The following is a 23,172-nucleotide window of genomic DNA, read 5'->3' as shown; positions in this document are numbered from 1 at the left end:
GGGAGGGGAGAGACAGAGAGGAGAGCAGGGACTCCCGGAGGACTCTCCAGGAGGAGAAGGGAGGATCCAAGAGAACGTCCAGCCCCCCGGAGAGCCTTTATCAAAGGGGGCTCCAGGGTGGGCTGGAGCAGGACCTGGGCCAATGGGGTCACAGGCACCTGATGGTTCAGGGGAGGGTTACAGATGTGGGGTGAACCATACATTCTGGGGGGTGACATGGAAGAATCCATTTGGCTTTTGGACCCCGCTGTAGGTGAGGGTAATTGTCCAGCCAGTAGGGGGCGTTATATTCGTCCTGGCTGTACCATTGTGGTTCTTAATCATATTTATCTACCCTTCCCAACAATGCCACTCTTCTTACATAATAGGTACATGTATCGCTGAATCTCTGTGGCTTCTAAATGCAGATGTAGAGTGAATTGTGAGTGTAATGAAGGAGGGGACATGAAATAAGTGCTACACTTAATGGGTGCCTAACTCAAGAAGTGAATCATATAATCATAAAAAGGTTTGGATTGGAAATGGACCTTAAAGAGCATCTAGTTCCATCCCTGTTGCTGTGGGCAGGAACACCTTCCACTGGGTTGCTCAGAGTCCCATCCACCCTGGTCTTGAGTACTTCCCAGGTGGAAAGTCCACAACATCTCTGGGCAACCTGTTCCAGTGCCTCACCATCCTCACAGTAAAGATTTTCCTCCTCATATCTAATCCAAATCTACCTTCTTTCATTTTAAACCTGTATGACTTGTCTGATCACTACATGTTTGTGCAAAAAACCTCTTTCCATACTTCTTGTAAGCCCCCTTTATATACTGGAAGGCTGACAGCTAAAGAGCATCTAGTAAGCTACAGGGCAGTGTGCCTCTTTAAAAGGGGAGAGAGGGAGTGGAGGAGGGAAGGAAGGAAGGAAGGAAGGAAGGAAGGAAGGAAGGAAGGAAGGAAGGAAGGAAGGAAGGAAGGAAGGAAGGAAGGAAGGAAGGAAGGAAGGAAGGAAGGAAGGAAGGAAGGAAGGAAGGAAGGAAGGAAGGAAGGAAGGAAGGAAGGAAGGAAGGAAGGAAGGAAGGAAGGAAGGAAGGAAGGAAGGAAGGAAGGAAGGAAGGAAGGAAGGAAGGAAGGAAGGAAGGAAGGAAGGAAGGAAGGAAGGAAGGAAGGAAGGAAGGAAGGAAGGAAGGAAGGAAGGAAGGAAGGAAGGAAGGAAGGAAGGAAGGAAGGAAGGAAGGAAGGAAGGAAGGAAGGAAGGAAGGAAGGAAGGAAGGAAGGAAGGAAGGAAGGAAGGAAGGAAGGAAGGAAGGAAGGAAGGAAGGAAGGAAGGAAGGAAGGAAGGAAGGAAGGAAGGAAGGCAAAGGGAAGCAAAGGGAAGCAAAGGGAAGCAAAGGGAAGCAAAGTGAGGCAGAAGATGCCATTGTATTCCCTGCTCCATCTTCTGGAGCAGCCCAGGACAGCTTGTACTGTTCATCCAGACAATTGGATTGCAGCAACCTTCTCCTGGCTTGTTACCTAACTACCTTTCTTCAAATAATTATTTGGTAGCAGTGAGCTGCATCATTTTTGTAATCACATCTGAGATTTAATTTCTCCCTGTTAAGTGTTTTGAGCACCTGCAATTGCACATTTAGATGTAACAGGAAGCCGTAGAAGCTTCTGTTTTGTTGTGAAATTATACAATACAACTCAATTCCAGAGTTTAATAAAAGAAAAAATTGCTTTAGGAAGGTGCAGTTTGCTGCACTGGATGAGTGGTAATAACACCTCATGGTTTATTTTGCAGCCATTTCCTTTTCCTGCTTGGGTTCCGGTATGTGTTCTCTTTTGTCTTCACTTTCATAATTGCTCTCTTTACAGCTTCTCTTCAGCAATATTTAGGAAAAGGTAACTTTCATAAATCTTGATATTCTCAATTGTTACTTTAATCATATGTTTAACAGTTCCCTTTTGTTTTTTTCTCTTAAAATATTTTAAATAAAGGATGGTATATCTGATTGAGATTTAGTTTCTATTGCTTGCTATTAAAGGGAAGATAGTGGCATTGTAAATCCCAGGTCTGATAGGAAGGTTACTGAACTTTCAACTGACATTCTTAAAAAACAGAAAGAAAATGAACTGATATGGTGCAAGTAAATCAAGTTCATTATCTGATATATAAGCACATTCAGAGGATACTCTGAGATAAATATGGGTATATGAACTTGGTCATTAGAGGAAATATCTGTCGTTGCTATTATTTAAATGCTTAAGGCAATTGTCCTGAAACAGGATGCAAATAAACTCAGTTCCCAAGCCTGTCTAATTTTATAGCCTATCAGTGTTGGTTATCCTAATGTTAGGCATTGTCTGTGCAGAGTGCTTCATCATGAAAAAATGACAGGGTCAAATATATCACAATGATATCAGATTACAAAAAAGTTGTACCTCTACAATCTACATACAATTTACAGGGAAAAAAAAAACCAAAAAGATGATGGTGGTCATGATGGTTTTTAAAAAAAAATTATTTTAATTTTTTTTAAGGAAACAGGAACATGCTATTTTCCTGGAGTCAAATGACTCACAAATTCTGCAGAAGGCAGAGTATAATGTAGGCAAAGTCTGCCCTCTGAACAACCATGACAGTTGTTAAAATAGAGCTGTGGAGTGATAGTGTAGCAGCATGAATTTATTTTAGGTTGTGTAAATCATTAAATAATTAAACTATGGCATTATTCTTTACAGCATCTTTAATATAATTTCATTCATATTCTTTTAGATAGTCTATTATAATTCAGCTATACAAGATTTCCACCTATTCCATTGACCCAGGAAAACTAGGAAAAAGGTGAATCCAGCTAGGGATTTGTTGGAATTATATCTGGGATTACAGTCTCTCTGGGAAAGATACTACATTTCTGGCATGATCACTTGGTAACAGCAGCTGGTTTATGAGGGCAGGCCGGGCAATGTTGTGCCATGGTGTGCCATGGTGTGTCAGGTCTGTTGTTGAGAGGGGACACGGCAGCCAGTGTTCTCTTCCCTGTGCCTGGAGCATTGCTGATGCCTTTCAGTTTGCAGACATATGATGGCTGTGCCAAGTCAACACTGATGCTGCACAAGGACCTGCAATGTCTGGACTGTCCTCACAGTACAGGATCCTGTGTGCCGACAGCCATCATTCCTCTCTAAAAATAGATGTTTCTTGTGGCTGGTGAGGAGTAAAGTCTTATTTCCTGTTCTGTTTAACCTTTTCACTGATAGCAAAAAAAGCCAGGTTTTCAGCTTGGCCCTCAGATACGTCTGAGGGCCAAATAAGTGATCTTACCCAGCATATCTCCATATCTTCATTAAAGATACTTGATGTAAATGCAAAGAAAAATACATAGGCACATGGAAGAAATACTATATTGGGTGTATAGAAGCAAGAAACAAATATTGACTTGCAAAGTTCGGTGGCTACTGTAAAGCACAACACACAAGTGCCACACGAGGAGGTTTACCAGTAGGTGGTGACATATAATTATTTATTAGCTATTTTCTGGCTGCAAAGGTTCTGAGCTACAAGCAGCTTCAGTGTGCAACTTCTTGTTTAAGCTTTTCTTTCATATTGAAAGAATGCTCCACCTTTCTGAGATCTCTTTTACAAGATTCACAGCTGTAGAAGTGTTTCAGAGCTGCAATTTCATCGTCTGTCTGTAGCATGTCAGCCTGCTCCTGTTCCGTGAACTGCAGGGCTGCCTTCCCACTGCTGAGCAAATGCTTGGTTTGTGTGGTTTCAGGGTTTTTCATCTGTTGATGAAAGAAAATAAACCGGTTCTCACAACACATGAGAACACATGCATGAGGAAAAAAAAAAAAAAAAAGTCAATCCTTTCTTTGTAGTGTATACCTCTTATTTACTTCCCATGAATAAACAAGTTCTAGAGTTGGCTGTGTGGAAATCTGCTATTTTCTGCCAATGTAACCAGTAGCCTATCCTAAGTCCATCACACCCTTCTGTGCATCAGTACTCTGAAGTTATGAAGCCATCAGTAACCCTGGAAAAACTTATTTCCCTCAGCTTAGTCTATCTATTATTTTCTATTAATTTAAATACCACGTGTGGATTGTGACCAATGAAAGCCCTATAGCTACAGCATATGAGACGAAGCTCAGGTTTGGGTGGTGAGCAGTTTTGGAGGAGCAGGAGGAAACAAGCCTAAAGGCTTCTCTTAGGCTTCAGGAATCACCACAGAAGTGAGCTGTTTATGGGAAGCGTATTGGCTCCATGGAGGCCACAGCTCAGCTTCGCCTGCTGGAGCAGAGGTGACAGATAAGAGTGCTCCTGGCAGCCTCTGCCCACAGCCAGTGGGTGTATCTGGGTGAAAAGTGTTGTGGTGCCCTTTGGGGGAAAGTGGTGCAATCTAACTCTGCATCAGTCTCGCCACAGCTCCCAGCCCTGAAGATGCAGCAGACCTTGTGTGGACACGCTGCCCTCGCAGCTGCTGTGGGCAGCCAGGCTGGCTGGAAGCGGCTGCTAAATACGCTGTACTGGGTGAAAAGTCAGCATGCTCTTGCCTGCATCCACGTGCTCTGGAGCTGCTCTTTCTGAGCTGGTTCTAGCTCACTGCTCATTAGGGCTTGACCAAAATGTCCTATTACAGTTCTTAAATGTTTTTGCGTTTTCTAACTACTGTTTGATACATTCCTGAGTTCTTGAAGAACACCCATTCTCAAACCTGCAGTGACAAAGGCTTACACATCCAAACATATTCAGTGCTTCACTCCTGATGCTGTCACTGCCCTGAGTTGAGTCTTGAGCCCAAGTCATGTCAGTTTTTCACATTAATATTCTTCTTACCATTTACACAAACACAAGGAGTTTTCTTCACGGAGCCAAGTCAGCATGTTTTTTCTGACTGCATCAATAATTCTTGTGGGTCATCCACTTGGGCTGGAGCAAGACAGCCAAGCTCATACACAGTAAACAAAGGGCTGCAGAAAATGTACTATCTGTCAATCAGTGGGACCACATGGTGCTTTTAATCCCTGCTGTACAGACTGGCAGCAACTGCCTGAGCTCTGTCTGTAGGAAATAGTGTATTTGTCAGAAGAACACCAAAATACCACACCCAGAACATCAGAGGACTCTACCGGTGCTGCTGAAAAATCAAGAAAGCCTAATGCCCACTAATATAAATGGAAGGAGATTCACACTTATCATCTGCTAAATTTGGTGGTATATCTGTGACAGACAAGACTCCTGCTTGCCTTTATCACAAGGACATAATTCACAGCCTGCAGTCTGTTTTAATACAGGCTGGTTTTGGGACTGTAGATTGGCCTATTTAAGACTTTTCTGAGAGAAAAAGCAATTATTTCAGGTAAGTTGCCAAGCAGCTTTTGTGCTCTGCCTACACCTGGTTATACTTTTAGAACTATTATATATGTACAAAGCAGAAAGTGAAAAAAGGTGGGCAGCTTTAGAGAAGTTACTGCTGCTGTTTGCTGGCAGCAGGATGCCATTTATAAATGATTATCATTATTATCATTACTTTACAGCACAACAAGCCAAAGCACAGAGGGAAGAGGCAACTGTGATGGCAGCTCTACATGGTGCTACACAAGATATGATAAGGGGACACAGGCAACTGTTGCTGGCTAAACGTTGTTCCTGGATGTTGGACACAAAACTGACAGTAACTTCTGACTTTCTTTTTCAATGTTGTTTCAACAACACATGCAAAAAGAATTGGACACCAATATAATAAAATTATTATTCTTGTTTAGGATGAAGTAGTCACAGGATGAAATCAAAGATTACACCCATAATGGAGTTTTTCAATAATGCAAATAGACAGCAAATGGGAAAGCAAGGTTTTTAAAAGCAATTATATAGTATCAAGCTAAATTCAGCTGATGAAAAAGAACTTTGTATAGAAAAATAAATGAAACACCTGTGCTTAAATGAAAATGGGATAGAGGACTGGAGCTGACATGCAAAAGGAGTGATTTTTAGATTAAGTGAGGGCAAACCTTGATGCTGCAAATAAGGCTAATTTCTTCAGTATAGTAACTTAAAAACTGACTCAAATGTAATGGCATGTGCACAGTTACCTCATGCCTCACTGCCTGCCCTGGTTTGAAGACAGAACAATGTTTTCACCTGCCAGATTTGAGTGTCAGTGCCTTCAATGCAGTGTTCAATTGATGTCCAAATCTTTACTGTTTGATCACACAGCTGTAGGGACACCAACAAAAACTGGTACAAAAGTGAGTCTGAAAAGCCCTTCAGTTTCTCTCTTAGAAACATATTAGGCCTTGGATGACTAATGAAACACCACTATACCTGAGCTGCCTCCTTGATGGCTTGATGCCAGGTCTAGGAGAAAGCCAAAGTTTGAATTATTATAAGTCAACAACAGAAAGGAGAAAATGTTGAGTGGGAAAACAAATGGTGGTCCAAGGACAATGAAAAAACCCCAAACCAGTGTGGTTGTCTAGATCTAGTTTCATTTTATTCTATGATTCACTCTATGATTCTGTGAAAGACCATTTTTACCCTTTCTTCCAGACAAATGTTGTCAGAGGAAGTAAGTCCACCTCCGCAGCCATCCCTTTGCCCAGCTGCTGAACCCTGCTGTTCCCTCTTGCAGTGGCACACCAGAGCCAGGGCAGCCCACAAGGAGAAGGGCGAGGGGAACAGGCTGGCAGCTGAAGGGCAGCACGGGCAGCAGCCACCAGTTAGCGCAGCCTGAGTCTCCTGGACATCGGTCAGTAAGCATTTCATATATTGCTAAATTTGAACTATAAACTGCAATTGGTAAATCTGCAGGATTAATCAAAATACCCCGGCTAACCTTCAAATTATCAACTATTACAGCTGTTTGGTTACTTTGGAACGGCTACTGCTATGTGACACTAGCTCAAGGCCAGATCTGCAACTGCATCAATTCAGCGAAGCTTTCTGCAGAAAGGTGACAGAGCAGAGAGGGAACAAGAAATGGTTAATCAATAGCTTGCTAGGTTGACTCAGTGCCATTAGATACAGTAGTGTACCCATTGTATATAAATTGTGACTTGTCTTCTGTTTCATTCTCAGTCACTTCTCCTGCCATCCTGGTTGTTACCCATTTTCCACTTGGAAGCTTTTGGGCATTACCAGAAATGTTCCTAGCATCCTGGATCTGGGGAATGGCAGTAATACTTTGTTGTGTGTTTTGGTTTCTTCTAGGGAGGAGAAGAAGGTAAGGACTCTTTCTGTAAAAGCATCTCAGTGTGCCTGGCCTTTATTTGTGTCAAATATCCTGTGTACATCACTAAGAGAACTATAGTCAGACATACGCAGGACAGCACAGGCAATGCTGTAGTTTGGTCTTTTGAGAGATTTATGTTCCAATTGAATTTTTGTGTATGAACTTTGCAATAATAGTGTAGTGATGCCTAGAGGTAGCTGTCAGTATAAATCTATGCATAAGAGAGATAATTAAAATATGAATATGTATGTCCTGATTTCCTAAAGTTCTGAGCTGTAATTTCTCCTGTATTGTAATCACAGCGAATACCTACTTATATGTAATTATTGTTTAATATCTACTTACAAACATTTTTATATTATATCTAGTAACACAATTTAATATAGGTAGTATTTATGTACAAAGCATATTCCTTAAAAGTTTTTATCCTACTGATACATTCACATAGGGAGCGAGTAATTACCTTAACTCTTCTTATTTTTTAATTTCAGCAGTCATTTTCTAGTTTTATTTTAAAAAGTTTAATTTTAAAAAAGGTGAAAATAATTAACTTCCTTTACTGTAAAAGCTGAAATATTATATGAAAGTTATTTCAGCAGTCATAATGCCCTTATACAGGAAAGCTGTTTCTACTCAAAAAAGAGAATAATTTAAACATATGCTTCACTTTAACTATCTGCTTAATTTATAGCATTGATGACACATTATCTGAAACACTAGCTCTTATGCTTACTGAAGATCATAGCAAATTCCCATATTTTTAGAAAGATCTGGTCCATTAATGGGATATGCCAATAATAACCTTTCTATACTAAAATTTTCTTTGCTTGGTATTCAAATGAAGTTGTGGATAAAATTGCCCAAATATTGTCTTAGACAATATCAGTGTGATGGATTATTTATTAATGTGAAAATTTCATAGCTGTATGTTAGCTATTGGCAATAATTTTGCATTTGAACAGGTGATAAATATACATCTGATACAGGAAAAAAAAAAGACAACATAATCAAACTGTTTTATTATGTGTTTTATTATGTCTATTAATAGTTAAAGTTGTTCTATCTTACATAGCTTAGCTCTTAAAGGGGAGAAATTATTTGTAAATAAACTACTAATTCGGGATTTTTTTTCTTCATTTTTTTTTTACATTACACAAAGTCTAACATCAGTATTTTACATACCCAATAGTCCTGGAGAAGAGATCTTTATACGTTATTTTAAACTGAGCTTTTGTTTTGTGTTTTGTAGGCAGCAAGGTGAGCCACCACTTGAAAATGGGTTCCTTCCATACCTAGGCTGTGCCTTGAAGTTTGGTGCCAACCCCCTTGAATTCCTTAAAGAAAAGCAGAAGAAGCATGGCCACATCTTCACTTGCCATGTAGCAGGGAAATACATTCATTTCCTCACTGACCCTTTTTCATACCACGCATTGATGCGCCAGGGAAAACACTTGGACTGGAAAAAGTTCCACTTTGCTACTTCTGCCAAGGTATTCCTGGTTTTAATATTTAACATACAAAGTATCTGCTGACATTCCCAGTTAATCCCTGTAACCAAAATTATGCATTTGAAATAGAATTTGTTTCACATTTCTGCACTTTTACTGGTTTAAAATATCGTGGTCTTTTTTTTCCTTGTCCTAAATGGAAAAGAAATTTGCAGTGATTTGGATTGTTCTAAGACTATGCATTATTCTAAGACTGTACATTATTTTGTTACATTATTATCCTTCCCTCTAGTAAGCTGTGAAGTTATACTTTGGCTTTTGTTTCTGTTAGACTTTATCATCCAGGTAAAGACAGGCCTTACTTATCATGCATATAATTTATTTTGTGACAGGCTTTTGGGCATGGTAGCATTGACCCAGCAGAGGGAAACACCACTGAAAATTTTCATCAGACTTTCATTAGAACCCTTCAAGGCAACGCCCTGGATGCTCTCATTGAAGCAATGATGGAAAACCTACAGTATGTCATGCTGCAGTCAAGAGCACCTAAGCTTCAGTCCAATACCTGGGTGACAGAAGGACTTTACACATTCTGTTGCCAAGTGATGTTCGAGTCTGGATTTTTAACACTTTTCGGTAAAGAATTTAATTCAAATAATGACAAAAACCTGTCATCAAAGCAGGAAACTGAGAGAGCTCATATCCTAAATGCTCTTGAAAACTTCAAGGAATTTGATAAGATTTTCCCAGCCCTTGTGGCAGGGCTGCCTATCCACCTCTTCAAGAGCGCCCACAGCGCACGCGAGAAGCTGGGGGAGGCACTCCTGCACAAGAACCTCCTGAAAAGGGACAACCTCTCTGAGCTTGTCACCCTTCGCATGTTCCTGAATGACACCCTGTCAACCTTTGATGACATGGAAAAAGCCAAGACCCATGTGGCAGTGCTCTGGGCCTCTCAAGCAAACACTATTCCTGCCACTTTTTGGACCTTGTTCTATCTTCTTAAGTAAGTCCCAATGGTTGTTGTTCCCAAACAAGCAAAATATTTATCTTTCAGATACCAAGTCGTTAGTACAGGTCAGCTCCACTCTTTCATACCTCGTCAGTGATAAAAAACTTACTGTTTGCAACAGAAGTGCTACGTTGTTTGGGCTTCCACAGAAAAGCCCTTCACCCACCTGAGAACCAGTAGTGGTAGCACAGAGTAATTCTTTAGAAGCTTTTTTCTTTCTGTTAAGAAACAGCACTCCAGGGCAATGCTACACTTTGTCAAGAAAGCTTTGGAGTAAATCTACATGATATGACATTAAAAGTGCTAGTTGCAGTCAAAACATTAATTGTATTAAAGTCTACAAATAAAACTAGATGGACATTTTTAGACCATCTCACTAGAGCAGGCAAAATGAGGTTTAACTTCATTATTGTTTTCACAGATACTTAATAGAAAAAAAATTATATGTTGATAGATCCCACTGAAGCTCTACTGTAGATTGCACCTGCTGAGCTTGCTACTTGTGAGACAAGTGCACAGCTCAGATAATACTATCAAATGTCCATTTTAGAGTGGGCCTTTCTGGATTTTCTGCTTCAGCATAACTAGCTCTGAAGTATGTGTCTAAATTCCTAACACTTTTACTTATCGCATCTGCTTGCCAATGCTATTTTTTGAAGTTATTTAGAACTTTTTGATCCAAGAATGCATCTGCTTTAGATTTCCTGGACTTGGAGTCTTTTAACACCCTGATTGTGCCTTCATCAAGACACTATTGCACCCTCTTTTATTGTGTCTATGTATTTCACCAAAGTTCATATATTCCATGTCTGAAAGAAAGGCTAAACTGTGAAGGATACCATGTGGGCTCTTAATATTAGGAAGATTCTTTTCAGCAAGACAGAATATTGTCACATCATCCAAAATAAAGGATGTTATAAAACTGATCTAAAATCCTGTTCATAAACCTTCTGCCTGCAGTGGGGCTATTTTCTAATCTACAACTGGCAGGGGTTTTTCTTATTTTTGGCATTGCTTTTTAGTGACGGTACTGTTTATTACCTGATTTGAGCACATCAGTTCTGTCCCACTTGTCATTACAGACAAAATCAAATACTTGAGATTCCTTTCTTTTTCTTTTTCCTTTGAAGATATGAAAAAATGGAACTGCAGCATTTTGCTGAAACAGTTTTCTTTTAGAAGGTTGTACTTGTTGGACAACAAAATAAATTTTAGTCAGGAAGAAAGTTAATAGCAAAACCACTTCTTAAAGAATTTTTAAATTTATGTTATATCTTTGCTCTTTTGATCTTAGGAGTCCAGAAGCAATGAAAGCTGCTACCAAAGAAGTGCAAAGTGTTTTGGAAACTGATGAAGAGAGTATTGGCTTAGATGGCAAACATATTTCCTTGAACCGGAAACAACTGGATAATATGCCAATACTAGGTATTACTATTTTATGCAGGATTATTTTATGCAGAAATCACACTACAAATTCCATGGTCTTCTATTTATTGCCATATGAATGCTTGCTATAGAATTCCTGTGGAATTAGCAAAGAAACAGTAGAACAGGAAACTGTATGTTCCTTAGCAACAGCCAACACAACCAGGATTCCCAATGTCCCAGGTGATACAGAGACCACCAAAATTCACATGAACAGCACTTTTTCATGGGTAATGGCATGTCTCAATAATCCTCCACAGCTGCATAACTTAGACCCATGGATAATTCTGAACACTATTTTTTTTGGTTAAGTCTTTAAATAAAATAAAAAAAAGTGTTGCCAGAACTTAAATCCCTATTCTTATCACGTGAAGCGATGTTTTCTAATACCATTACTTCTATTTCCTCTCAATAATTTTCAGATTATAAGCACATTTTTCAGAAGTTACAGAGAGTTTTGATGATGTTGCTTTTTAGCTACTGTTACTTTAAAAAAATCAGCTAATGAAACAAAAAATTACCATATTACTTTGCTTTTGAGTATGGGCTTCTATACAGGACCTCTTAAAACTTCAGAAAATTCTGCTCACTGCACTTTTTCTTTTTCTTGTTATGTTTTCAGTTTTCACTGTTTGGTCTTTATCTCAGAGTGAAAATATGTCTCACTTTTGAACATTCTGTTTCATTAACTATAAGCATTTTTTGTGGGAAAAGCAGCTTAGGCTCTCAGTGGTATCTGCAGAAGGGATAGAAATGCTAAAAAGACATGAGAAATACTTTCTTAGGCATTTAGAAAGTTAATATTAAAATATGTCTTCTAATAAATTCAGGGTTTGATAATGGCTCTGAAATAGCTCAATATCCATGACCTGCCCCCAGTATGTGAATACATTTTTTAATATGGCAATTATTCCTTGTCTTCTCCCAACAGACAGCATCATCAAGGAGGCGATGAGACTCTCCAGTGCATCCATGACTTTCCGAGTGGCCAAGGAGGATTTCACTTTGCACTTGGAGAACGACTTTTACAACATTCGCAAAGATGACATTGTAGCTCTTTATCCTCAGCTGCTGCATTTTGATCCAGAAATCTATGCTGATCCCTTGGTAAGTATTTTTTCCAAATTGCATTAAACTTGGTGCTCTGGCAAAAGTTAACAGGTCTTTAGATAAAGCACTTATTGGGGTGCTCCATGGCTGGCTTTCTGTTGTACACAAGACAGTCCATTCTTACACCTGAAAATGTGATAATAGGAAACAAAAAAAAATAAATAAAGGCAGTGCAAGCACTATCTGCAAAACATGTTTTAGTGTAACAAAAAGGTACCAGCCTCAGACAGCCTTCTACTTACTGCCTTCCTCAGTGAGGGAAGATCACCATGATGAGGGTCTTTGAAAATGGATAAGGATAAAAGTTTCCCAAAGCCACAGAATTAGAATTCAAGTTCTCCTTCTACTGCATGAACAAGAATGCAGGTTACAATCTTTATTTTTAGAGGTCAGGAAAGAAAAGGAGCATTATCAGCAAAGAACCTGGGATCCTGTCCCACATAACAGAACTTGTCCGACGCTACTCTTTCTAAAACAGCACCGTGGGGGCTGGTGGTACTGTACAACGCTTATTGCTGGAGCAATAAGCCTGCATTTTGTGTCTTAGCAGCTTTATCTGGTTTTTGGAGATATCCAAATATCAAGGAACTCTTTTGTGTGTTTAATTGCAGACATTCAAATACGATCGCTTCCTGAATGAGAAGGGAGAGGAGAAGACCGACTTCTACCGGAATGGTCGGAAGCTGAAGTATTACTACATGCCTTTTGGGACAGGCATAGCAAAGTGCCCAGGCAGGTTATTTGCTGTCCATGAAATTAAACAATTTTTGGCTCTGATTTTTTCATATTTTGAGATAGAGCTTGTGGACAGTAATGTGAAGTGTCCCTCTCTAGATCAATCCCGTGCAGGACTGGGTATTTTGCAGCCATCCAATGACATTGATTTCAGGTACAGGATTAAAGGCTTATGAATATATGTTTTGTATTATGCAAATACATTATGTACTAGTAGTACATAAATACACTGTATATACTAACAGTACTAAATACACTGTATAACATATGCTTTATATACATTTTATGTATATATGCAAATGAAATGCTTCAAGTCATGGGGGAAAATCTATATGAAGATGCTAATTCACCATTTAATGAAAAATGTGCACCACTGTGGCACCAGCATGCAGTGGGTATAATGCTCTCTTTTGATGCAAATGTCTTGCTTTTTGCCAACCATTTTGAAAGGCAAGTTAAGATTTTCAGTTGTGTGTATACAGCAGCCAGGTTTTTTCTGTCAGCAAATATTTTCCCACAGGTAGAATTTCATGAGCTAATTCATAATAATTCCAAAATTGTACTACAGTTAAAACATATTATTTTCTAAAATTGGAATTTTTTTGGGGGGGAGGGGGACTGGGCCTCCTCACAGGTGAAATAAAGTTTTTGTTATATAAAGGCAGATTCACAGTGGGGAGGGGAGAGTTTCCTGGGGAATTACATTTATGGTTTTATGAAAAACTAGAAGAAGACTTGAAAAAAACCTACAGAAATATTCACGTTCAAGTGAAACTGCAAAACTTGTATTATATTCTTTGTAAGATACCTATTTTTAGAAAGTGCTAACTGTGTTAAAATAAATTATATTGACTGAACTAAATGCATCTCTAGACTCTTTGTTGTTTTAACATCTTAACATTACTAAAGATTTATGCACTCATCCAAAGCCACCCAAACCTGTTTTAAATTAGCCAGCTCAAACACCAATATGGACATAAATAAATATCTATCACATATTCACCAGTGGTTCTGCCTGCATTTAGCCTCATTTCCTAAACTCCATATTTTCATAAGCCTCCTTAGGTCTTCCTAGTCTAATTCCATTAAAGTTACCATGTAGTAGTATGCCCACACATTTTATTTTCAGTGGTAGCATGTCCATAAGAACAATTGTTTCAGGGTTAATATAATTTGGACAGCATCCCTGTCCTTTTCTGCTGCAAGTGACAGATGTATGTGTGTCACAAAAGTGCATTTTTAAATTAAATTTCTTTGGTCTGAAAGAGAGAGCTTTCTCATCATTTGCTGATGAAAAGAACGAATGGATTTAAAACATTGTTTTTATCCTGCTTTTTTCCGAGAACTTATGATCTGACATTTTGTCCTTAACTCAAAAGCAAGCCTCATTAGAGAAGATGAGATACAGGACTATTTGATATTTTCAAATTTCACATTCTGGCAAGATACCCAGCCTAGATAATAGGACTCTTCCTAAAAAAGGAATGTTTGACTGAGTTCTAGAATTACTTTAAATTATCTATTCTTTTTTTCTTCTCACTATCCACCATGATAAATATTCAAAGTTAATAAGATTATGCAGCATGTGCACAACACTTTATTTTGTGTACAACACACATTTATTACCCTTGTGTTGTCTTTGTAATTTTATTTAATCTTTTCACATTTTCAAAGGAGAACAGAGAACACTGATTTCTTGCACCATGTATAATATTAAACAATTATGTATAATGCAAGGGGGGTTGAATTATCACTTTGGTTCTCTTGATAAGGGTAGTATCCAGTACAGCTTGTTTTCACACTTCTGTCAATTATATTTTGTATGATTTATATAAATTATAACATATTCAATGTCAGCTAATTCAGAGAGTGAATGCAAGCCTGACATACATCCTGGCACATGTTTTTATCATTAGAGTATCTGCTCCTTCTTTCTTAAATAAATCCTACTTGAAACAGCAGTTTTTGAGGGCAGCAAGGCTATGCAATATTTTAAGAAAAATACACTTCCTTTATGAAAAGGAAATCAACATGGAATTACAATAACAGAAAAAAGATAAGACAACTGCTAAACTAATCCAAGTTGCTTCAAAAATTAAGCCTCTTTTACATCCCATTGTCCCCTTCAAACTGACTGCTCCAGATTTTTCTGGCTGTGGTTTAATGGGCTCTTATGAGTTCCTTTGCTCAATGAGAAATTTAAGTATTCAGTAGCTCCTCAAGCTGATCTGACTTTCCGCTTCCCAAGTGTGGGAGAATAGTGGAAGATTGGTGAGGCAGATTGTGAACATAGACAAATGGCTTGCAAGCTGAGGTGTAAAAAAACACATACATCATACCAGTCATTGTTTAGCTTCATGTGCTGAACAGCACCTGCGTTCATATAACACAGTCCTGTGATAGATTTAGAGGTATCCTGCTGAGCATGGGTGAGATTCCTGTCCTGCTGTGGGAGCAATCAAACAGCAGTAAACTACACCTGCATGAATCCCTGATACAGAGGGGTAAAAGAGGTTTGGTGATTCCCTAGCACTCACAGAACTCCATGGTGCCTGCATCCCTGCTTGTGTGCCTCTGCCTGGGGATAGCCCCACTGGCATCATGATTTAAACCCAGCCAGCAACCAAGCACCAAACAGCCAGTCACTCATCCCCCCAGCAGCAGCACCGGGGAGATAATCAGAATGGTAAACTCAGAAAACTCATGGTTTGGTTTCAGTAAAACCGAATTTTCTCTCCATTTCATCCATGGTGTTGTGGTTCCTGTTTCCTGCCTGAGCTGGCTCACACACCAAGGGATACCAACAACAAAGAACTCAGGGGAAGGTAAAAACATTAGAGGATCACCCCACAGATTAAAGTCCAGTTCTGAACAGTGTGGAGAAAATACTGACTAAAGTGCAGAATCACCACAAACCGATGGAAACCAGCACTGTCAGCAGACAGGGCCCTGCAAGGGTGGCTCAAGTGCTCCTGCCCAAACTCCTGCAGCACCATGGTCCTCACCACTCAGCCTGGGCAGTCCTCTCTTTCTGGGGTAGCAGCTCTCCATGGATAACTGGATCACCCAACCTGTGTATTGATACGCAGTGTACAGAACAGAGGCAACCAGCCCTTTCTGCTCAGTTCTGGACTCCTGTATCCTGAGGATGATAAAGCATGTCTGCAGGGGACTCTTTTTCCTTGACTTTGTGTTATGCAGATGAAAAGACCCCAGTATAAGCCCCTAAGTAGTATGCTTCCACTTTGTGACAAAAGACACGCAGATGAACAGTTTGAATCATTTGGATATGAATTTCCTTTTATATATATATATATATATATATTGGGCTATATACAAGTATTTTTGTTTACTGCTATAGATGCTAATTTTCTAACCTCAGTTAAACCCCTGTTAATGAGGTTGCACAGATGCAAGTGAGGGGAGAAAAGAAAGTACAAGGTCTGTGGCACTATGCCTCAGCTAATGTAACCAAATACTTCAGTAATCAATACTCATCTGCCTTGCCAGGGTCACAAACACCACAAGGTTAGATCAGGACAATTCTTTCTGCTGCCTCTCCTAAAAGCAGAACTTGTATTAAGATAGGAAAACAAAGAAAAATTGTACTAAAACCATAAGAGCAATTAGAAATATATTGGGCAGATCCAGGCTTTCAGCAAGCAAGCAGCCTCTACTGTGGACTGTGTGAGTATTTCACATTATATGCTTACTATTTAAAACACATGAAGAGGTATGGGCAGAAGAGAAGCAACAACCTCAGCCTCCAGATGGGCACCCTAACCATTAGGATAGCTCATGCATTTCTCTCAGGTTATTTGTAGTGTGTTTTCTCCAAAAAAACCCACAAAGTAACAGACTCAACAGGATGATTTGCATGATTCCCTGATAGTGCCCTTACAGACAAAATGCTCTCTTAGTTGAGAGGAGTTTCAATTTCAATTTGGGATTGCAGTCCCTGAGGAAGTTAGTGAGTTCAGTCTCTCTCACACCCCCAGGGGGCAACTCTAAGTTTGTGGTTGTCCTATACAGGGTAAGAGTGAGGGATAACTCCTGAGGGACACATAAGCATAACATAGATTAGGCACACCAGGGAGATTAAATGTTCAGATTTCTTTGGACCTAGATGAGCTGGACATTGGGCTAGTCAGATGCCTCTGAACAGTGATTTGGAGATTAGGAGCAAGGCAGAGCCAGCTGAGTGAGACCATGTGGCTCATAATCCAGCAGGAGGCATTTTGGGTAAGCAGATTGAACCTAGGCAATGAAAATGTTCTAGATGTTAATGTTTAAATGTTCTAAATGTTTTCAGGCTAAAAAAAAAAAATCTTTACTGATCATGAAGATCTTGGAAGTGACATGGTGACTTTACTAATGAAATATGACCCCATTTCAGAAAACAAGACAGTTTTACAATTCTGAAACCATGCTGGCCGCAGCTGTTGTAACAGAGCTGAGTTCAGGCAGTCACTCTTCAACATGTCAGTAGTGGTTTTGAGCATAGATTTTTAAACCCTTCTTCATTTTTTTTATCTTGCTGTAGGAATATCAGGATAAACTGGTATCTATATTATGAGACCTCTTATGCAAGTTTCTGATGAAGTAAAAGAGAAAGCAAAAAGAGGAAAGATCATGAGATATTTTTTCTGAAAGCATGAAATACATTTTAGGTATAATTATTGCTTAGCTGATGATAGCATGCTTCAAGTCGTTCATCATCTTGGTCTAAGCAGAGACCTGTGGCACCATAAATAGGTATTTGCCATTTATGAACTGCACAGAGTACTATGTCTCAATGTCAACAGGCTGAAGATTGGGTCACGATCTTCTGATCTGCTCCTGCTCATTGCAGGGGATTGGACTAGATGAGTTGTAAAGATCCCTTCCAACTCAAAGTATTCTATGATTCTACGATTCTATTATCTCCTCTCATTTACACCACCAGGTCCACACAGTTAATGAACATACAGAGGAGGCTTGACCATAATTATATTTAGCTGCATAAAGGGGTTTTGGTTAAAAACAGTGATTGCCTCCTAATAACCTTAGAATTAAATAATAAAAAGGCTACATACTGTTAACAGGCATGCTATCAGTGTAAATACCCAGCTTGCTAACTCTTGTTTACTTTAATTTGTTTTCTGCCAAGACAGACAACTCTGTGGGACACATTTCAAATCAGATGATCTTCAGTGACCCCATGAGTCATGAAGGGAGAGAGAGGTCACTTCAGAACAATTCACTACAGAGACATAGATTTTTCAAATGAAAAGGTTATTTTATTTTAATCACCTATAAATAATAAATATCCTGTGGGTTCCAATTATCTTTTTAAAGATAACAGTAATTTCTAAAATTTGTCTCATCAGATAGCAGGATCCCATAGAAATATTGAAAGATTAAAACACCTTGACTGGCTGAATCTCTCTTGTTATGAGAACTCTTTACTGTGAATGGCCATGTAATTATTTCTTGGTAACATTCGTGTAACGGTTGGAAATGGATTGAAAAAGGCCCCCAATAACTGCAGACTTGAGACATAGAAACACCCACACGCAGAACATTAAATACCATAAACTAGAAGAAGTCAAGCTAAAAGTCACGTCACCCTTGGTGAAATGAGCTCCCCTTTACGCAGGGCAAGAAGAAGCAGAGCTTCCTTTGGATGCTTAGGATTTCTGCAAGGTTCCTAAGGAGCAGACTTGCTCTCAGAGGTTCTCAGCAGGTTTCAAAAAACCAGCTGGTTTTCTGTTGGGTTCTGGAGGGCTCTGGGAGGCCTCCCTCTTTGTGTTAGCTGCAGGTAAGTACTCTGTGCAGAGTGCTGGTGGGGGCACAGGGTCAGTCCCCACTCTGCCCCGGGAGGTGCCTGTGGCTCTGCCAGCTGTGCTGGGGCCAGACTCGCCTCTCACTGGGTTTGTAGAGAGAGCAGAGCCAGACCCCACCTCATCTCAGCCCCTGTTCCATATGGACACCTGGACTCTGAAGGTAAGCCAGATCCTGCAAGGGAATTGGAGGCAGATACGAACATTTTGTGCCTGCAAAAAGCTCTGTTCCCCTGTTGCCATGAGCAAAGAGCAGGAGCATTGGCTCAAGGGTTGGATCAGCAGGTGAGAGGGGAAATGCGTCTTGATGATCTGCAGTGACCTCAGCTCTGCTCTGCTTTAATGATAATCACTCCTTAGGCTGAGGGAAAGACTTCTCTGCTTTTATGCAACATTTCATCTTGACTGCTCTGCCCAAGTAAGCAAAACCTTGGAAAGGTAAATAGTTAAGGCGGCACTTTCTAAAAATACATCCCTCACATTGAATGGACAATTTTATTTCTTCGATGTAATAACTTTGAACAAGGAATAATATCCTTATGAGAATTAAAAGCTGATGTTAAAACCAACAGGGAGAGCCATTAATGGTGCGATTACATGAGTTGTGTTCACTGTGCCTCATACTCTTGGTACATTACCTTCTTACATGTATTATTTAGACACAGCAAACTTGACTAAACAGACCAAAACAACTGTTGTCCATTTAAGTTCTATGTCTGCACTTAGAAAAGATTCTTCTGTGTCTGTACAGAGATTATAGTCAGAGAACTGTCCCTAAAATCTGTTGATTTAATAGTCCTGTGAATTTGCAGAAACCATAGCCAGAGAATAAGGATGCTGGATGCAGATCTAAGACATACACCACATTGCAGAGGTATCCGAAGATGAGGTTCCTAGTGAAGGCACTGCAGTGCCAGAAGAGAGATGCCTGGCTGCAATTCAGAAGACCTCAGCTCCCTGCTGAAGTTCCTGGCACAGGCAGAGCAGAGGTGAGAGATGTGGGCCAGCACCATCTTGCCCCATTAATGATTTCTAAAGCTAAATGGTAGCAAAAATTACTCACTTATTTGTCAGCCTTCAGTGCTAAGAATGCTTTTACAATTTTTATTTATTACTAATATTATTTCCACACAGATAAGGACTTGATATAAGAATTGTACAAACAAAGAGCAAAACTACCGTGCTTCTCCCAGGGATGTCACAATCCCTGGAAAAGGAAAAGACAAGGTGAAACCTGCCATCCAGAAGAGGGCAAGGAATGAATGAAGCAGCATTGCCAGAACAACAGCTAGTGGTCTGAAGAGACCAAGAGGTCGGTTAAGGTCAAGGATGTCACTGACATTAAAGCATCTTGATCTGGTCAGATCTAAAATACTAGAACTAGATAGTTAATACCAGATGACAGAGACATGAGAATTAAGGTACAAAGATCCTTGGAAGAAAAAAAAAGGTTATATTTGGTACTATAAAGAATGCAGGATAAGGTAGCAATGCAGGAGGGATGACAGCACAGATAAACGCCCTTTGTGGCAAAAATATCAATGGATGTAGCAGGAGAGGAGAGGAGAGCCCTGGAAAATTATTGCAGTGCAAGGAGGAAACACTGAGGTGGATGTTTTGTTAGGAGAATGGCTATGGGAGGTTATATCTTATCAGCAGTTATGCAGAAGGCAAGACAACATTTGAAGGAGTACATGGACAGTGACAGAGATTGCTGATGGGTGACCAAGGGTGAGTGAGGATGGGGTACTGATTTTGAATCTTGAGCCTGACTAAAGACATTGTGAAGCAGCATCACTTGAGTGAAGCAGGTATAGATTCAGTTGATGAGGAGCCAGAACAGCGCTTAAAAACAGCACTCCACAATGTGATTTTTAAATGTCCATTCTGCAATCTGTGAAGCAAGAAAGGAACAGAGCATGAACAGCACAGAAATAAGCTTGCATTAGGTAACAAAGTTTAGGGAGGAACGAAAGGTTAAGGGAGGGCATGACAGGGTGGCTCTGAGGAGATACAATAGGATGAAGCCAGAAAATGAGGAGAAGAGGTCTGCAAGATCATGGTCCTGTGGAAATTGTGAATCTCAATTTCTAGAGTAGACCTCAGACAGACCCTATTCCAAAAAGTTACTCTGCAAATAAAATACAACAGGCTGAATCCACATGCATGTACTATGCAAATATTTGCCACCACTCTGATCAAAGTAATTAGATGATAATGTCCAGCCTTGAAACTGGCCTTGAACAGCGTTTATTAAGGTGTTCCACTACTACAGCTATTGCTAAAGATCAGAACATCAAAGTGTTCCATCAATCAGCCTTGAACCTTGTGCAGAGGACTGCCACTGAAGCCACACAGAGTATAATGTATCTGGAGCCTGACAAATAAGACACACATGCAGCCATCACCAGCACCATAGAACTACTATTACAATTTATGTATTGTCAAAAATATGCTGGATAACAAGAGGTAGCTAAAGAAATACAGGATTTTACTGCTTCTTATGCTTATCTGAGGAATAATTATAATATTTTTGAGGCAAGTTTTTTTTTTCATAACCTAAAAGCCTTTTTTCTAATTCCTAATTTCAGTGTAATCGAGATTTTTGTAATGAGTATGTAGTAAGGATACGAGAAAGAATAAGTGTCAGTTCACAGGTTATGAAATATGAATTAAGTTTCAAAACTCATACAGCCAGTGGAGATCTGGCCAGCACATGCAGGCAGCTGAACACCAGCAGTTGCCAAAGTATGTGGTGTTACTTTAGGGTAAACCAAATAAATTTCTAAATTTACATGATGGCACTCACAAGGGGTTTGACTCATTTGTCCCCACACAGGAAGTAGAGACATTTGAAATACCCTGTAGTAACCCCTGTATCTCTAGCCTCCCTTCATACAGACTTACAGTCCCAAAAATCAGGTGTCAAGTTTGTTGACCTCATAGTGTCTTCAGAAACTGAAAAGCTCCAGGAATCTGAATGTGGGATAGCTGCCCGATCAAGCCCTAAACCCCTACTGAACAGAATGGGAGCTGTGCATTTTGCTCATACATAAAAGTGCACAACTACATTTAAGTGCTCTAATCTCTGAACTGAATCACATTCTCAGAGTTTTGAGGACCATCAAAGAAATGCAAGCTCTGAATTCAGTTTTGGTCATCAGCTTTCAAAAGCAAGCTTTTATTTCAACAGGAACAATAGCTATTGAGCATGTGAATAATAAAACTGCCCTGGAGATTTCTGCTCTTGATTACACTCTGAAAGGAGGTCCTGGAGAGACAGATTTTTTGGTTCAGGAATTGTATCATGTAATTTTTGCGTAAACCTGGCAAGTCAAGTTTGCACCGATCTGGAAAATACTTTGGCCAACAGCTTCTGAGAGAAAAACGCAAATTGTAGTCACTCAAACCAGCTATTCAGGGTTCATATTTCCTGAAATACAAATTTCAACTGGAAATAAGATAACTAATTCTTTCCTTCTATTGTATTTTGTTGACACATTCCTGGTTTTCTTCCCAATTAAAAAGCTTTAATTTCAAAATTACTTCAAGTTAGAGGATTAAAAGATGGAAAACATATTATTTTATTTAATCTGATCTATACTGGCTGTCACAATGTTTTGGTTTGCTGAAAACTTTGACACATTTGACTTAGGTCAAATCTTCTAAATGGCTATCACCCAATTCTTTCTGGAATTAATTATTTTCATAACTTTCCTAGTAACTAAAACTTCTTTTCAATCTTACTGATGGAATTGTTAATTTTCTCCTACCAGGCACTCATGTATTGAAATGTATGAAAAACTCATAGAGTATTTACTTTTGAAAACATCTACCAACCAATTCTTTGGAGTTCTTACACAGTAAATGTTCCCCAAGATACTTAGCACTGCTTTGCTTCCTGTCTTGTCAATATCAGAAGGAATTTAATCTAAAACTTTCACCACAGGAAAGGAAATCATTGTGTACTTCTCTTGAAATTCTCCTTTATAACATTTAGAATAAGGAAAGAAACTTTGTGTATTTCTATTAACTTGAATGAACAGATATATCCAAGCCGATTCCAAAAATGATTGTCTATTTATTGCTGTATGCACAAATACAGATCCATCAAACTAGAGAGATGTTTCTGTCTGCTGACATTAAATTTTAGTATGCAACTACCACAGCCATAAGGCACAAAGCAGTTGGTAAGATGCATGTTGCACAAACCATTTACAATAAATATTCAGGTGCAGTGCTGCATCTCAGTTTTCTACTTTAAAATATAACAGAAAAGACCAATTCCCAGATTCCTAATCACAAATCAAAGTCACTGACTGCTATCTTATAATACTATATTTTTGATTTTCTATTCATTTTGATAAGCTTCTACACATTTACATTTTTTGCTGCATGAGAATTTTATTAATTTACCT

At 39.3% G+C, this 23,172-nt stretch overlaps 1 protein-coding gene across 1 annotated transcript; it reads left to right on the top strand.

Annotated features, from left to right (window-relative positions):
- The first annotated feature begins 6,606 nt into the window (after positions 1 to 6,606).
- Positions 6,607 to 13,794, top strand: CYP7A1 (cytochrome P450 family 7 subfamily A member 1). The gene is made up of 7 exons (XM_002198299.7): positions 6,607 to 6,719; positions 7,049 to 7,193; positions 8,452 to 8,692; positions 9,043 to 9,656; positions 10,957 to 11,087; positions 12,019 to 12,194; positions 12,809 to 13,794. Exons 2-7 carry the CDS (start codon positions 7,114 to 7,116, stop codon positions 13,106 to 13,108), a joined length of 1,542 nt encoding a protein of 513 aa, XP_002198335.6. The 5' UTR covers positions 6,607 to 6,719; positions 7,049 to 7,113; the 3' UTR covers positions 13,109 to 13,794.
- The last annotated feature ends 9,378 nt before the right edge of the window (positions 13,795 to 23,172 follow it).

The sequence above is a fragment of the Taeniopygia guttata genome, chromosome 2 (assembly GCF_048771995.1).
Source record: "Taeniopygia guttata chromosome 2, bTaeGut7.mat, whole genome shotgun sequence".
Taxonomy (NCBI): Eukaryota; Metazoa; Chordata; class Aves; order Passeriformes; family Estrildidae; genus Taeniopygia; species Taeniopygia guttata.
This window is presented reverse-complemented; position numbering and strand designations above follow the sequence as displayed.

Excerpts from the sequence above, each read along its gene's own strand:
- CYP7A1 (XM_002198299.7), top strand. The coding sequence starts at position 7,114 with ATGTTCCTAGCATCCTGGATCTGGGGAATGGCAGTAATACTTTGTTGT. Across the intron at positions 7,194-8,451 it reads CTTCTAGGGAGGAGAAGAAG|GCAGCAAGGTGAGCCACCAC; the intron begins GTAAGGACTCTT and ends TGTGTTTTGTAG. Across the intron at positions 11,088-12,018 it reads GGATAATATGCCAATACTAG|ACAGCATCATCAAGGAGGCG; the intron begins GTATTACTATTT and ends TTCTCCCAACAG.